Source organism: Strongylocentrotus purpuratus, unplaced genomic scaffold (genome assembly GCF_000002235.5).
Source record: "Strongylocentrotus purpuratus isolate Spur 01 unplaced genomic scaffold, Spur_5.0 spur5_scaffold_9, whole genome shotgun sequence".
Taxonomy (NCBI): domain Eukaryota; kingdom Metazoa; phylum Echinodermata; class Echinoidea; order Camarodonta; family Strongylocentrotidae; genus Strongylocentrotus; species Strongylocentrotus purpuratus.
Genome location: NW_022145615.1, coordinates 3,955,932 through 3,973,355, shown reverse-complemented (window position 1 = coordinate 3,973,355; position 17,424 = coordinate 3,955,932). Strand labels below are relative to the sequence as shown.

Below are 17,424 nucleotides of genomic sequence, written 5' to 3'. Positions count from 1 at the left end.
CTCTGCCGGTTTTTACATTAATTAGCACATACGTACACGTTGACCACTGAATTACGTAACGGTATCTGCGAATCAAAAAACATAATGAAAATCAGTTTCGTCAGCGAAACATCCTCCCCCCGCCTATGAGGCCTTGCCTCAATACATAAATCAATATATCAATATCTGTATCAAAATGCCAGAAGGTAATATCAATTACATGTATAAACTTTTGAATCAACTATCTGAAAAAACGTTTACAATAAATGTCATTGTTGCAAAAATTCACTGGTAAAACTGTTTTAAAGTCAACTTCAGTCATATGATGCTAGCGATTTACAAAAAAAAACATCTTGTAATTCTTTACAAACAACAACACTGGTTGATAAAAAACCGATCGCGAGAAGAAAAACCTGTCGCGGCTAAAATGGTCGCGAATAAATTTGATCACGAGACGAGTAGAACCGATCGTGAGTAGAACTGTTCACGAATACATCTGAACGCGAGTTGAGCTGGTCACGAATATAGCTGGTCGCGAATATAGCTGGTCGCGAGTAGAGTAGGTCGCGAGTAAAGCTGCTGAAACTGTGTAAAATTGCTATATGCTTCTTATCATATCAAAAATAACCTTCATTTCAAACGAAATTTCCATCAATTATGCTTTTAACTGTGTTGCACAAATTAAACTCTTCACTGGAATGCAAAATGCATTTCTATCAATTTCCGCTATCCTCTGTATTAATGCACACAAAAAAAACCTCACTCGTCTTCATATCCTTCTGCAGGGTATATAATAGCGATTCTGCCGATCGGGCGACGGTATTCTCCCGAAGCGGTTTTCACTTTAACATTTCGAACTCTCCCATCTGGACCAGGGTACACTTGTATTACCCGACCCAGAAGCCACTTTCCGCGGACTGCATTAGCATCTGCTAACATTACGACGTCATCGACGCGAACATTTCGACGGTCTGCATTCCACCTTCTCCTTGGCACCAGTAGAGGTAGAACATCTCTCGTCCAACGTTGCCAAAAGGAGTCGACGATTTGTTGAACATATTCAACTCGATGTCTTGGATTTCCTGAACTTTTGAATGGACCCTGTGGTACTTGGCGCGAAGCTCTCCCTAGTAGCATGTCGTTTGGACACAAGTAGCTTCCTTCATCAGTGTCGTTAGGAATCCTACCAATAGGACGTTGATTAACCAGGTTGGCTACTTCTAAAAAGTCTGTGTCCCTGCAAGATACAACACTGCTTTCTCACTTTCCCAGTTGTGGCTGCAACTCTGCCGTGTCTATCCTGAGGCCACTCACTTTCTGTAGAGTACAGGAACTCTGAGCCTTGCTGCCATCTGTGTCCTAACTTTGCTGCTGGAAGACCTCTTGACACATCATCGGCAGGGTACTGATTACCTGGAACATATCTCCACTGGGCAGGATCAGACTGACTTTGAACCTCTGCTATCCTTACTGCTACAAACGTCTTAAAGCGTTTTCTCTTCCTCCGTACCCACGGTAGAACAATCCTGCTATCTGTCATGAACATCACCTGTTCAACTTGCAGTCTCAGCTCCTTCATGACAGTAGTGAAGAGTCGTGTAGCCATAACTGCTGCTTGTAGTTCCAATCTGGGTATGGTCATCTTCTTTAATGGGGCCACTCTGGACTTGGCCATTACATCATTACCGTTATCAAGCGGCCACCTCAGATAGATGCATGCTCCGAAAGCATTCTGGGATACATCTGCAAATCTGACATCATAATCACCGTTCTCAAGCTGCCACCTCAGATAGACGCATGCTCCGAAAGCATTCTGGGATGCATCTGCAAATCTACACAGCATTGGATGATTGATAATCATTGTTGATGGTGTGAGGCTTCTTTCAAACTTAACCTCATCTAACTCCTTCATCTCCTTGAAAAAGGCTATCCACCACTTCTGGTCTGCTTCTGGCAGCATCTCATCCCAGTCATAGCCCTTTCCCAAAAGGCTCTGTATCCCAATCTTGGCACGGATCAGGAAGGCTGCTGCAAAGCTGAGTGAGTCAAATACTTGTGCTATCTGCTTCAAGATCTTTCTCTTGCTGAGGCTCCATTCTGGTTTAACCTCAGAATACTCTTGCAAATCCTTCTCATCCTTCTCATCCTTCTCATCCTCCGACAGCTTTCTGGAGAATTTCAGGTCTTCCATTTCTCTCATCTGCTCTTTGTATGCAGATGCATACTTCTCATTTCTTTCCGGTCTCTTTTCTGTAGTCACCAAGATCTTGTTATCTGGTAAAAGATCCACCTGACTTGAGATCTTTATGTGAAGTACTGAACTGGAGCTGACACGGTCAGTGGGTCCTTTCCCAAACACCACCCATCCTACTGGAGATCTGCGAGCTGCTAAATGTCCAACCTCTCTAACTTCTCCGCCATGGAGTCTGGCATGATCTATGCCCACTAGGAGGTCGACTGCTCCAGTACCTCGCTTCAACTCTTGCTCCTTCAGTCCAAACTTCTTCGATAGAAGGCCCAAGTCTACTGCTGTAATGTCCCCACTTATGCAGTGTATGCCTATAGCGTCAATCATAATAGGCATGGTGCTTTTCCCTGCTTCTCTGATGGGTATCCGATACTTGAGAGTTTGGAGAACCTCCTCATCTCGTCCAATCTTGACCATTGTTATGGTTATTGGCGTTCCCTTAAGCTTGAGCCTCTCTGCAAAACCTTTACGAATAAGGCTTATCTCAGCACCAGAATCCAATAGCAGATTTCCTTGCTGCATAGTTCGTTTAGATATCACATCCACTATCGTCACGGGAAGGAGACATTCATTTGCAATGACCGTAGCTACTCCCACTTGTTTCACCAATCCTCCTTCCTCAACTATGCTCCTTTCAGTATGAAGTAACGGATGATGATACCATGTGCACTGCACTCCGTTCCTGGATTCACTACAACGGCGTCGCCTGTTGCAGTTACTCATCACGTGGTCTCGTCCAGCTTTCTTCAAACAGCTGTAGCAGGCACGACTGCTCTTTACCATCTCCCATCGTTCAGGTGCCGATTTGGAGATGAAATCCCTACACTGATCTGTCCAATGTCCAGTATAACTTTTGCAGACCCAGCACTTAAACTCCTTTGTGGACTGGTTCATGGATGGTTTCTCCTCTGCCGTGGAGACCATGTTCACTATGCTGGACTTGGCTTCACTGCGAAGCGGAGCTGATGATCTCATGCGAGCTCGCATCTCCTTCGCCATCCAGTTCATTAGAGAATGAAGAGTCGTCTCCGAACTGCCATCTTGGTCTCGGAACCATAACCTCCGATCATCTGGACACATCTTTCTCTCTATTATGGCCAGCATGTGACTGTTGTTCATGTCGTTCTGCTTCCCGATCTCGTTCAGGGTGTTGAAGCTTCTCCTTACTAGATGGACCAGGTCGCAGAACCTGGCATCTTCACCCTCTTTCAGTGGCCTAAACTTAGATATGTCGCTGATGATGGTGTCCGCCACATATCTAGAATCCCCATAAATGGTATCTAGTTGCTCCCAGGCAGCCGCGTAGTCCTGTCCAATACCTTGGATAAGTTGCAGTGGTTTGCCCTGAAGGCATGAACGAAGAATCATCATAGCATCTCTGGAGCTACATCTGCTACCTATGACATGTTCAAAATCTGACTTAAAGATGCAGTACTCACGGATGTCTCCACTGAACTTTGGGAGCCTTGGTCTTTCGATCTTGAAGTGGCTCATGCTTTCCTGAGCAAATCCTTGATGACCAGGAAGAACACTGACCGTGGTGTCTTCCCCTGTAGGACTTGACGAAGCACTTTCATCAACCTTGACGTAGTCAATGAACTTGCACTGTAACTTCGAGAAATCATTCTGAACATCTTCCATCCAGACGTCCTCTCTATCATACTCTGCTTCGTCTTTGATGGTCATAGTAAACTTGTCATGAGCATCTTCCACTTCATGGTATGCCTGCTCATACTTCTCGAAGGATTTCTGTGCCTCCGCCCTACTTCGGCCGCCATCTATCAGTTGCTCTGTAGCCTTGCCGAATCTCGTGAATCTGGACTTGGCACCCCTTCGCTTGAACTTCAGGTTACTTTCATCAGTCGACGTCATCTTTCCTATCGTATCCCAGGTTAGCAGTAGGAAATTGAATTGTTGGATTGCTCGTAAGAAAGATGACTCAGCCACAGAATATCCCGCTTGGAATCATATAAGACCGTAGTCTGATTTTATTCAATCTGAAAGAACAAATTGAAGAATTCATAAGTATATAAGTCAACTGGACTCATTCATATCAGTTTCAAGTATAAATGTCGCCTCTATAACAGAACAAGCAAATCTGCCTGAATATCCTTTTTCTCATGAATAATTAAGCACTATTCTAATTTAAATATAGATATAACTACTAAATGACCAAAATGGCATCTTATATCTTTCATAACATTTCTACAAATATCCCTCTTCAACATTCAGGTTTTATGAATGACACCACAAGGTCAAATAATTCCACTTGACCTTCATAACAAATGTGACACACTTTTCAAGTCACTAATATTCATATTAAAACCCATACAGAAATCCCTTTAAATGACTTCATCGAATGTCATAAAATAGCTTCACCAGAATATAACAGATATCCTAAAATTCCCTTTTGTAAGACTTAGTGTAGTTGAAAAGCCAACAACAAGCTCCGTGTGCAATACCAAAAGCTAGTCTTAATTCAGACCAATGATTAATTGAAAGTCTATCAAAACGACCATAAATAAACCACCAAATCAGCCTTTTCCCTGTAAATTGTAAATACAAGAGTGCTACAATAAACCCTGAAAATAATGCCCTTTAATATTTATATACAGCTTATTCTTAGCAATGTATCAAATACATGTCAAATATCTACTTTATATCAAATGCTCTGCACACAAGACTATCAACTTTACACGTGTACACTTTCACTGAGCGAAATTCCATTTCGTTTCAAACAAATAAGAAAACATCCATAATTTCATGTCTGCATAAAACATTCTAAAAACACATTCACACCAAGCTGTACTCACTTCTTGGCAGGATATACTGTTGAAATACGAATTATCTCATTGTGAAATGAGGCATTCTGCACGAAAAATTAGTAGGCGAACATCGCAAGATGTCACCTCTATGAAACCCCAATAGTGCTCTGCCGGTTTTTACATTAATTAGCACATACGTACACGTTGACCACTGAATTACGTAACGGTATCTGCGAATCAAAAAACATAATGAAAATCAGTTTCGTCAGCGAAACAGCTTACACAAAATATAATGTATGGGGCAACAGTCGGGACACGGCATACTTTCGCCTCTGTGGAGGCAACTGCCGATTGCAAAGAAGAAAAATACTAAATCATTTGCTGACCACGTACAAAACAAAAGGAAAAGAAGGAAAATATATCCAGTTACCTGCTCAAGATGATTTGTGGAAAAGGAATGATGTCATGATGTAAACAAATCGTATCTAGAACGTGATAAATGCTAACATTCCCCATTCACTGTTGTGTGTAAGCACAGCACCGACCAATATTTATCCCAATTGATCCAGCGGAAAGTTCACGGAGGATTTTTCGCGCATGCGCAGAATCTAACTACGAACTCGCTTATTAAACTCGGCAGTTGAACGGAATTAAAAGTCTCTGCAAAAGATCGACTGACTTAAACTTGTTTCATAAAACTTATAGTCCATGATTTTTCATGGAATAATAATAACGATGCATAAAAAGGGTATAATTGTTTATTGTTGTGTTATGTTGTTCTTGAAATATATACACAGACTTGAGAACAGATCAATCTTCAAACTACAGTATAATTTCATAATGCTTTGATAAAGACTAGTGGGGTGCACATTCTGCACCCTCCAAATTCTTGCACCCCTCAGGGTTCACATTTTACGTTGAATGCACTGAGTGCGCCCTATATGGAGCAGATTAGTACCCTCGGCCAACTACGCGTAATCTGCACCCCAAATGTACCCCTATTTCTTAGTGTGTAGCCTTGCTTAGGCTAAACAAAATCATTTGGGTATCCTCGACCGCCCGCTCGTCATTTTCGGGCCGCTCATATTTTTATTTATTTATTATTATTATTATTTTTATTTTTTTTTTGGGGGGGGGGGGAAGGGAGCAATCTTAAACGTCAAACATACCATTTTATGCAATTTGCAAGGATCAAAATCCGTCCCGTTGTCAGTTTGGTCTTTTCAATACAAAATTCTGTATTTATTAACCTTGCTTTTTTTATTTTTCTATATCAAAATGCCGTTCATTCAAATCAGGTTCTGAGCATTCTTTAACTCATTTTAAAGCCCATCTGTACTAGTTTACAGGAGGGATTAGACCACTCTGCAAGGTCACTGGACAGGTGGTTATCTCATCATATCAGCTCTCATTCAACATAAGATAAAGAGGATCATGGGGGACCAATGGTCACCGATTAAGCATTGTTAGATATATAGAGGGCGCAAGTAGCTATAAGTAGAACAGTGGGGATTTAAAAGGTGCTGTTTTTCACAGCCAAAAATACTTCTGTGTTGGTCTTGATATTCATTGTACATAAAAATAGTCTTTTACCATATTAGAGTGTTTTATTGTTTTTTGTTTGTTTAAATGCTTGACATCCCAATGATTTTTTTTTAATGGAAAAATATTTATTTAAAAAAAAAAAAAAAAAAAAAAATCAACAAAAAAACAACAACAAAAAACAAAAACAAAAAATCAAACAAAAAAAAATAAAACAAAAACAAACAAAAAAAATAATCCGCCCGCCCGCCCCTACTTCAGAAAAGCAATCGAGGACAGCCAAATTATTTTTTTGGCCTTATGGGCGAGCATATGGGCCTCGCGATTGCAGGACTTCGCTCGCGCGCTGCCTTCGCCATGCACTCCATACACTTCGGTCGTGCACAAGAAGAGCTTCAAAATTTCAGCACAAGATCTAGATTCTATATCTAATCGGTAGCCTTAACTTGTTTCAGAAAAAGTCTGAATAAAATTCAAATAATATTACTACTAACTGAATCAAAATTAAAAAAAATCAAATCTACTTACACTTATTCTGTGGCTCGTCGGCCGCTAAAAACGTGACGATCGGTTACGTACGTGTGAACATTGACTGTATATACAACAGTGATTTGTAATCGTCCATGACCTAGCATCGTTTATCCATTCATGAATGAAGCTCCATTCAATGAGCAGATGTATGAGATTTATTATATTATTACCAACGCTCCTGCTCTCTCCTTTCCTTTTCTTCTCTGCAAGTTACTCTTTTTTAATTTTTATTCTTATTGTTGTATCTAATGGGGCTTTCACATATACACTCCGGGGCCCGTACGACGAGTAAAAACTGACATTTTGGGAATTGCCGTAAAGTTTCTACGGGCGCCGAGACAGTTTTTTTAAGCCGTACGGGCGCCGTGGTGCTGAGTTTGCTGCTTCCAATTCGCCTGGCGTTTTTATCTGACCGTTAGGCCGTAGAAAGCCCGTAAAGGGCCCGTCAGGTACCTTACGGGCCCCGTGCGGGCTCCGGACGGGCTCCTCACGATATTTTGGGTCAATTCTCAAGACAAATCTTTAAGGGCACCTTTCGGTGCGCAAGGGTGCCGTACGTGCACCCTACGTCTCCCTCACGGGCCCCTCAAGAGCCCCGGGTGATATGCCCAACACCGAGCGCCTGCCGTTCGGGGGCCATTTGAAATGAATATTGCCCGTGCGGGCCCCTCACGGCGGCATCTCAAAATGTACAACGCAGCTTGAAATACAGGAGGTGCGGATGTCAGAGGACACATAGTTCAGTGCACCGCACGGCACCCGACCAGGCGCCTTCAGGACCCCGGCCTGGCCCCGGCAGGGCACCTTCCGGGAGCCGTGGGTTCACCTGCTTATCGGATGGAGCCCGTAAGCTCACCGGCAGGCACCCGGCCGGCACCTTGCTTGCACCCTTATGGGGTTTCACATATACACTCCGGGGCCCGTACGGCGAGTAAAAAAAGACATTTTGAGAATTATTGGGCGGTGACCGGCCGGTTGCCGTAAAGTTCCTACGGACGCCGGGTCAGTTTTTTAAGCCTTACGGGCGCCGTGGTGCTGAGTTGACTGCTCCCAATTCTCCCGGCGTTTTTATCTGACAGTTAGGCCGTAGAAAGCCCGTAAAGGGCCCGTAGGGCATCTTGTGGGTCCCGTGCGGGATCCGGACGGTGCCCGGACGGTGCCCGGATGGATCCATCATGATTTTAGGGGTCAATTCTCATGAAAAATCTTTACGGGCGCCTTGCGGTTCTCAAGGGTTCCGTACCTGTACCCTACTGTCACAAAGTGACTAGTATTTAGCCCAGGGGATAGTTATTTCTAGTATTTGGCCCAATGACTAGTTATGTTTAACAAGACTTAGGGAACAATAGGCTTTCAAGCTAGAGTGCATGTTGTCAATGGGAGAGCTATGTGTGTGATGCGTGCTTTTCAATGGGAGAGTTTTGAGTGTGATGTGCTTTTCAGGGATACCTTAGAGAAAAGAGCTACACTGTCTTGTGCTATGTGAAGTATTGGGTGCATGTGTTATTAGCAGGGGAGAACGAATTTAGCACTGGTCAAAGCAGGACATGTTTGCTGGGTGCATGTGAGAGGAGTTAGCTAGGATGCGCAGCAATTATCTCATTTTGGTGCTATCTTGGTGAAATCAGGGCAAGCAGGCCAGGAGAAGACTCCTCTACAGCTCCCAAATTGTCCTCGACACCTCAGTCACAGACGTGCTGGGTTTATACGTCTACTAGACGGTTTTTGACTTCAGGGTAATCGTGGGCTATCTACAATGATTCAATCAGTGGAGCTCGACTTCGAAGTACGGCTACTCGCTGAAGCAGTAAGACGGCTCGAACTTCGTGCTACAGTTACTACGTTGTCCAGTACATCATCGCTACAGACGAACGTCACATCAGATACCTATGGATATTCGGTCGCGAGTTACGTACGAGTGCTTAGACGAGACGTCAGCACTTAGAGACAAACTGCAGAGACTTTCAACGGCGGTTGTTAAAGGGGCATGTTCCCCGTATTCCAGAGGGCGTTCAAAATACGTACCCGCTGGCGGACGGTGCTAGCTGCCTATTGACACCAACAGAATACGGCTCTTACGCAGATGGCATGTTCCGAATGCCCGCACAATGCCGATTATCGCATACATGTGCCGAAGTAATACCGATCGCAGTTCGGCTCTAAGATTCGGCTGCTGTTTCCGCCCACTTTCGTGACGTCACAATCGGCAGCAATCAGCTGGCTTGGCGAAGGCAGGCCAGGACGCGCGTACTTTGATTGACAGCTGTATGCAAATAAGAAGTCGACCTTCGGAACCAAGATGGCGATGACTAGAGCAGCGATAACTACACTGGCGGGAACGTGCCCCTTTAAGTATCGGTTATATCTGGAACATTTAATTGGAATATATCACTAATGCGGAAGCATTTAGACTTGTACCTTTTTTCCGTTAATGATTAAGGGGCATATTATTAGTGAGCTCACGTCGTATTACTTGCAGTACTGCACAAAAAGGAGGTAAAGATACTTTTGCTTAGAAACACAGGAAGATTGTGGGAATATTTTGCTGGAATGTAAAAAAAACGTGATACTAGTTTCATGGTTCATCACTAGGCTATGCCTGTAGAATACACGTCTTGGAAAACGCAGGTTGATGTTTCTTTTGTTAATTTCATTAATAAAGTGTGGTTGTAAGATGTAACTATACAGACAACGAATGAAATTTGTGTTTTTCTTTGTGTGTTAGATTCATAACAAACCCCTATACCAACAGAACTAGATCCTATCGCCAGACATAGCAAAGTACAGTGCGGGATCCGGACGGTGCCCGGACGGTGCCCGGACGGACTCCTTACGATTTTAGGGGTCAATTCTCATGAAAAATCTTTACGGGCGCCTTGCGGTGCTCAAGGGTTCCGTACCTGTACCCTACGGCGCCCTCACGGGCCCCTCACGGGCCCCTCAAGAGCCCCGGGTGATATGCACAACAATAGGCGTCTGCCGTCCGGGGGGGGGGGGGGGCCTTTTAAAATGAATATTGCCCGTGCGGGTCCCTCACGGCGGCATTTCGAAATGTACAACGCAGTTTTAAATACAGGAGATGCGGATACCAGAGGACACCTACAGAGTGAGTCAGAAAAAGTGTCCCACTTTTTAAAAATTGTATTGTTTGAAGTACGAATATTTAATCATGAGTTTCATGATATGTCTTGATAGAGTTATCCTCCCAGTACATGTAGGTACCATTTTCATTTGAATCTCTGCATGCGTGACTGAACATCAGACAATCTTTACAAGACTGCCAGATCTCACTTGCGCCAAGTTGCTAGGTGAGGAATAACATAATGTTTTGAACAAAGACAGCCAGTTTTTTTCAATTATCCAATTAGCCAAACAGACAAAAACACACAAACACACGCACACGCACACACACACACACACACCCACGCACACCCACGCACACACAACACACACAACACACACGGTGACAAATTTTTCATAATTACCACTTTTCTGATTGAGCAATGATTTTTTTATCAAGATCGCTGAATGTTTAAGTGGCATAACCCTAAAAGTCTTTCCCTTCTGTACACATTCACTACACCATCATGTCATCATCATCATCATTGTCATCATCTTAATATTCATCATCATCATCATCATCATCATGAAGCACAACATCCACAACAAGAGGACAGCGGCCACTCAACTTTTCGTACGATAACAAGAATTCCCGACAAAAAGTAACAGTTTGGGTGGGCCATGTCGGAAATGGAATGCTCATTTGTGTGCTTATGCCTGTGCATGAGCGTGTGTGTATGCGTGTGTGTGTGTGTGGGGGTGTGTGTGCGTGTGCACGTGTCTGACTGCCTTTGTTTAATGCACTGTTTTATTCCTCACCCAGTAACTTGGCGCAAGTAAGATCTGGCAGTCTTGTAAAGATTGTCTGATATTCAATTTCAACTCAATTTCAATTTAGTATTTATTGTCCATTTCAGTGATGCATGCATATGAAAATGGTACCTAAATGTACTGGGAGGATAACTCTATCAAGATATATCATAAAACCCATGATTAAATATTCAAACGTCAAACAATACAACTTTTAAAAAGTGGGACATTTTTTCTGACTCGCTCTGTAGTCCAGTGCACCACACGGCACCCGGCAGGGCGCCTTGAGGATCCCGGCCGGGCCCCGGCAGGGCACCTTCCGGGAACCATCGGTACACCTGCTCATCGGACGGAGCCCGTAAGGTTACCGGTCGGCACTCGGCCGGCACCCTGCCGGCACCCTTACGGGCGCCTTGCATTTCACTCGACCAATTTTCTCTGGGCACCTCCCGGGCGCCGCAGAATATGTGACCACACATGCCGTAGAAATAAAAATCGGACGGTTCCCGTACGGTCTCTAAATCCACGGCAAGCCGCCGTGTATGGAAAATCGTACGGGACCCGGTTTATATGTGACCTAGGCATAAGTTGAGGGCTGCGGGCACGTCGAGCGACTTTGCTTATTTCTGTAGCCCTCCTACATCTAATGTATGTTAATTATGCATTCAATATATTTGTTTAATTTCGTTTATTATCTGTATAAAATACTTAAAATAATTGTATCAAACCATATATTATGTTCATGAAAATGTATAATGAAAAAAGAAAAAAGATGCAGAAAACCAATAAATCAAATCAAATCAAATCACGAAAGCGTACGAATATTCATCAGCGAAATATTTACGCGCATGATATACAAAGAGTAATATAGCTGCTAGGAAGAGTACAGCTTCGAAGAGACTGAGGTTTTTTTTAAAACTCATCCAACGAATAAAGAGTCTGTGACATATTAGGGAGCAAAAAAGCCACTCTACACACTTGTGAATATTTTAACTTATTCGGTTACTAAAGTTGGAGAATACTCATCCAATATTAACTTACATGAACTTTAATGAGTAAAAAGACTCATCGAGAAAATAATCGGGTCACATACTCGTTTTAAATATCATGTGTGTAAAATTTCACTAAGAGAAAAGTGGTGTATTTACCAAATGTGTAAAATAATGCGTTTATTAGATCTATTATTTTGACTGAATGAGTGAGCTACGATTTTTTACTCACCATACTTAGTTCCGTTTTTTTGTGTGTGTCTATGACCATCATTCACATTTTTAGAGGCCAAACCGACTCCAAACCGATTTTAAACCGACCAATCGACTCTCGGTCTTCGAAGGTTATCAACATGTTATCATTATTTTGTTGGGTCGTGTGTGGTCCCGACGTTTGTGGCTGGGCTGTAACATTTTCACATTCGTCCGTACTTTCCTTTTCGAATATTAGGGCTCTTTGGCCGGACAGGATGCGGAAAGACCTCATTGATCAATTCACTCAAGTTTGCTGCCCATGGCAAACTGCGAAGAGCAAAATGGCTCCAGGTTGCAGGCCAGGAGAAGTCTGGAGGACACACCATGTTCAGAAAGCTAGCTGATATTACCAAGAAGATTTCTGTGATTGACAACCGAGGTCTTGATGATCCAAATACTGAAAAAGCGATTGCTGAACTAGCCGCACAATTGGGTAAGGAAAGAACGATTGACAGAGAGAGAGATATAGAGAGAGAAAGAGAGAGAGAAGGAGAGAGGGAGAGAGAGAAAGAGACAGACAGGAAGAGAAAGAACTGAAGGCAGAGGCGGCAGAGCGACTTCCAAAGTGTGTGTGTGTGTGTGTGTGTGTGTGTGGGGGGGGGGGGGTCATCAACAAAAGACACCTTTAAAGGGATATTCCAAAGCGAAAATATACAATTTTTTAGACATTGGTATATATACCCTTATATTGTTAGGAGCACGTGTCGAAATACAAAGGCTCATTATCAGAGGTGAAAATAGGGCACTTCTTACATTAAAAAAAAAAGAGGCACTCACCAGGGATGAAAAAAGGCATTCGTGAGAAGTGAAAAGGGGCTTTTATGAAAAAGGGATAGGTTCATTATCAGAAAGGATAAGGGGCACGTATCATTGTTACGAGGGTACTTATCAGAGGTGAAAAGGGGTCACGTACCACATCTGAAAAGAGGCATCTGTGAGGTTAATTGGGGTAAAAATAATCATTCCATCTTAATGACCAACAGTGTATTTGTAAATTGTTTTCTTGTGTGTAATTGAATTATTATACGGAAAATAAATCCAAGCCTAACCAAACCAATTATTAATAATACAACTTTTAACATTATTTTGTGTAAAGCGTTTTTATACATCCAATAAATATACTACTAAAGTCAAATTTGTCAAAACGTTTATAAAGAAAATCACAACATATTACATTCTGTAAGTGTCATTTCTGAATTACAGAATCTCTTTTGTTTTCTATTTAATACATTATCAAACTTAATGTCTTTAAGATAATCATTCATTTCATTATCTTTTCCTCTAGCCTAATACAATCGAGAAAATATTCAACTTCAGCTACAATTATATCTTTCATATTTCTGTATATTATTACATTAACATGTACTTTAAACATATTCTTTAACATAAAGTTTCTTTTTTCTAAGCCTAAAAAATATATATTATTTAGCTCAGTATCTTCATACCATTTGATATTGGACCGTATTTGTGCACCATGTATTTCATATTCATGAAATTGTCTCATGTTAGAAGACAATAATAATCTAACATGAGACAATTCGTTATCTTGATCTTAATATAATATACCAAGACTTGATAAATGATTTGACGTGTCTTGTAAAAAAAAAATTGTAAGCCTTTTCTTACCATTGCCTTATTAATACAATAACTAATTGACATGTGTCTTATTTTCTGTTTGAAAATGTCCCACAAAACTAATATTTTCTCTTTTTTTAATTGTAATTTTGCTTCCAAGTCATTCATAAGAGAAATTACATTTCTGTGATAAACATCATCTTGCAAAAGGGAGTTATATTAAGTTTCCGAATGCCTTTGCCCCTTTTCGCGGCCTTAAATTCGAATTTTTAATACACCGCATTATGGTCTGACATGAAGCGACCTAATGACTATATTTTTAGCAAAATCATTCAACCATTCGGATAACAGGACGAAGTCAATTCGAGACTGTACAAAGCATGGATACGATTGTTAATGTGTAAATTCCCTTGCTTTAGGGTTTCTAACTCTCCATATATCAATTAAGTTTTTTTTAAAGAGATTTGGTTACGCAAATAAAAACATCATTATCAACTTTGATTGTCCCTCCATATTTGTCCCTTTGACCTTTCAGGACCGTGTTAAAATCACCGGCTAAACAACCCCTCTCCTGGAAGTACATGTTCATGAAATAAATGAAAACATACTTGAAAAAATCCTTTATGTGGCTTAATACATTTGGTGCATATAAATTAATAAACCAGGTAGTTTCACCTGCAAAAGATAATTTTATTCCACTCAACCTGCCATTCTCAAATAAAGCAACTTTTCCTGAACATCGATAGCCATGTTGCGGAGTAAAATACTGTTGTCAGGCCGCAGCTTTGCGAAGTGCCCACTGAATGAAAGGCACGACCAATTATATTTGTCATGTTTCGTTATAATGTCATATGTAAAGTGGGTCTCCTGAAGAAATATGATATGAGCATCAATATCCTTTGCCCATCCATATATTTTCAATCATTTTTTTTCTGTTTTTCAGTCCTTGACAATTTAGCGAGAGTATAATGAAGGCGCACTTCGTACAAACGAAAAGGGGCACTTGTCAAAGCAAAAGGGGCACCTCTTAGACTTTAATAGGGCAATAACCAGAGGTGAAGGGGCGCTTATCAAAAGTGAAAAGGGGCGCTTCTCGTTCCAGAAAGGGGGCACTTACTATAGAGATTTAACCGGCACATATCTGAGATTGGAAAATGGACACTTATTGCAAAGGAAAATGAGAATGTGTCAAAATAAAAGGGGCGTTTGTCAAAGTAAACGGGCACTTTCCCTATGTAAAGTGGGGCATTTTGGGGTACTTGAAAAAGTGTGGGGGCACTGTGCCCCCTACCCCCAGGAGCCCGCCTCTGACTGAAGGTATCAAACCGAGTCCGCATCGACTCCAAAAAGACCGGCTCTAGACCATTTAGGGTTATATCGATGCATTTCATTATCAAACCAGATATTCATTATATTGATGTCTTTATTTCATGTTCGTATATTCATGTTCATCAGTCGAATCTTCCTAATTTCACTTTACAAAGAGAATCACTCCGTTTGGAGGTGAATTAAAATGAAGGGACCGGCCTCATTTTGGTAACTTTTGATCATTGACATTGATTGCTTCCCCTGTTAGCTTTCCCTTCCTCCTCTCCAATCCCCTCCCACTAACCTCCCCTCTTTTATGTTTGCATTTATTTGTGCTTCCACTACTCAGATGGAAAACGAGGTTTCACTGATATCGTCGAGTGGCAGGGCGCTAATGATGAGAATGATAGCGATGATCTAGAGGATGAAGACCTGGATCTAAGCAAACCTGATCTCAACAAGGGCTATCCAATTGGCTGTGCTGTCTTTGTTTTTAGGTAAGCTTACCTACCAATCCTCTGAAGGGAATTAGCCGTTATGTTGGTCATTCCAAAGCAATTTTTGCACTATTCGTCCTGCGTTGGCGGAACAGACCGAAGTTCTCCTCACGCTTCGGTTTCGCATATCTTGCACCCACGCGAATGCTGCGGTCGCGTCGTCCGTCTTCGTACTAGCGAGCTTTCGATTTTAGGCACCCGACGTCGGCTACTAAGCGTGACGTCATATATATCCCCTGCGCATGCGTGAGCTTCTGGGCCCACGTTCCCTTCCAAATCACGCGACGGGAGTCGGGGGCAATTTCCTTGAATCCCCGTCGCCGTGAAAACGTCAATGTGAGTGTAGTTTCATCACCTTCTTTTATGTTATTCTTTGTTTTTATTATTCTATTATTTCCTCTTGCTATCTGTTGTTTCTTATTATATCACCTTTTCTTATGCTATTCTTTGTTTAATCATTCTATCACTTTCTCTTTATGTCTTTCCCTATGTTATTTTTTGTTTCTACCTTCTATCACATTCTCTTATTTTATTCTACATTTCTATCATTCTATATCACTTCCTCTTACTACCTTTCCTGTTATTCTTTGTTTCTTCCTTCTATCACATTTTCGTATGTTATTCTTTGTTCTATCATTCTATCACTTTCTGTCTTTCCTTATGTTATTCTTTGTTTCTTCCTTATATCACCTTTTCGTATGTTATTCTTTGTTTTCATCATTCTATCACTTCCTCTTTCTATCTCTCCTTATGTTATTCTTTGTTTCTTCCGTCTACCACCTTCTCTAATGTTATTCTTTGTTTTTTAATCATTCTAGCACTTTCTCTCTTTTTTGATATAATGTTATTCTTTGTTTCTTCCTTTTATCACCTTCTCTTATGTTATTCTTTGTTTTTATTATTTCCTCTTCCTATCCTTTGTTTAATCTTCTATCACCTTTTCTTATGTTATTTTTTGTTTTATCATTTTAACTTTCTATTTCTGTCATCCTCATGTTATTCTTCGTATCACATTTTCGCGCACTGTGCATTTCTCAAAAAATGGTCACGTGACCGACGAAAGCACCATCGTGGAAAATCGTAAGCACTGCCGCGACGGGAACGGACGTGAGCTGCGCAACGTCTCCACGCTCCAGTACCTCGTAGTAGCCGACGTCGGGTGCCTAAATCGAAAGCTCGCTAAATACCCGATTTGCCTCGGGTGCGCATATTTTTTTACACAACTGTTTAGCCACTTCAGTCAAATATACTGTGCAAACGACTAGCGACAGAGTCTAGCATTACCCTTAGTAGTTTTGTTGGAATGCTGGAGCTGTACATGTGTACATACTCGTTATTTATTTCGGGTTAAATCTATCCTCTCTTCTCTTTCATTATGTATTTCTGTGTTCTCCTTCAATCTATCCTCTTCTCTTTTGTCATGTATTTTTTTCTTCTTCAATCTATCCCTTTTCTCCAGTATTATATATTTCTGATCCTCAATCTATCCCCCACTCTCCTTCGTTAAGTATTTCTTTTGTTCTCCTTCATTCTAACCTCTTCTCTTTTGTTTTATGTATTTCTTTGTTTCTCCTTCAATCTATCCTTTTCTCCTTCGTCATCTATTTCATTGTTTTAATCTGATTCCCTTTCTCTCCTTTTATATGTATTTCCCTGTTTTTCCTAAGTCTAGATCTATGATCCTCTTAGCTCTTCAATTATATATTTCTATGTTCTTCCTTTGACTTATCATCTTCCCTTCCCTGGGTGTACCGTGTGCTTGCACCACAGAACTCTAAAATTCTGTGGCTTGCACATAATGCGCTGACGACTTAGACTCTTTCACCAGAGCACTTCTTGGAATTTTTTCGCGATAATGGCTAAAC

The 17,424-nt window shown here is 41.5% G+C and overlaps 2 protein-coding genes across 2 annotated transcripts; one reads left to right on the top strand and one right to left on the bottom strand.

Annotated features, from left to right (window-relative positions):
- Positions 1-1,076: 1,076 nt before the first annotated feature.
- Positions 1,077-5,263, bottom strand: LOC100892844. The gene is made up of 2 exons (XM_030976818.1): positions 5,041-5,263; positions 1,077-4,224 (listed from the first exon to the last, which is right to left on the bottom strand). The coding sequence occupies exon 2, from the start codon at positions 4,097-4,099 to the stop codon at positions 1,181-1,183; it is 2,919 nt and encodes a 972-aa protein (XP_030832678.1). The 5' UTR covers positions 4,100-4,224; positions 5,041-5,263; the 3' UTR covers positions 1,077-1,180.
- A 3,558-nt stretch (positions 5,264-8,821) lies between these two features.
- Positions 8,822-15,563, top strand: LOC105437815. Its single transcript, XM_030976999.1, has 3 exons — positions 8,822-8,972; positions 12,394-12,612; positions 15,412-15,563. Exons 1-3 carry the CDS (start codon positions 8,822-8,824, stop codon positions 15,561-15,563), a joined length of 522 nt encoding a protein of 173 aa, XP_030832859.1.
- Positions 15,564-17,424: the final 1,861 nt, after the last annotated feature.

Bases quoted from the DNA above. Each gene is read 5' to 3' on its own strand.
- LOC100892844 (XM_030976818.1), bottom strand. From the start codon at position 4,099: ATGACGTCGACTGATGAAAGTAACCTGAAGTTCAAGCGAAGGGGTGCC.
- LOC105437815 (XM_030976999.1), top strand. From the start codon at position 8,822: ATGATTCAATCAGTGGAGCTCGACTTCGAAGTACGGCTACTCGCTGAA. The intron at 8,973-12,393 runs GTTACGTACGAG...TTGGCCGGACAG, and splicing joins CTATGGATATTCGGTCGCGA to GATGCGGAAAGACCTCATTG. The intron at 12,613-15,411 runs GTAAGGAAAGAA...TCCACTACTCAG, and splicing joins TGAACTAGCCGCACAATTGG to ATGGAAAACGAGGTTTCACT.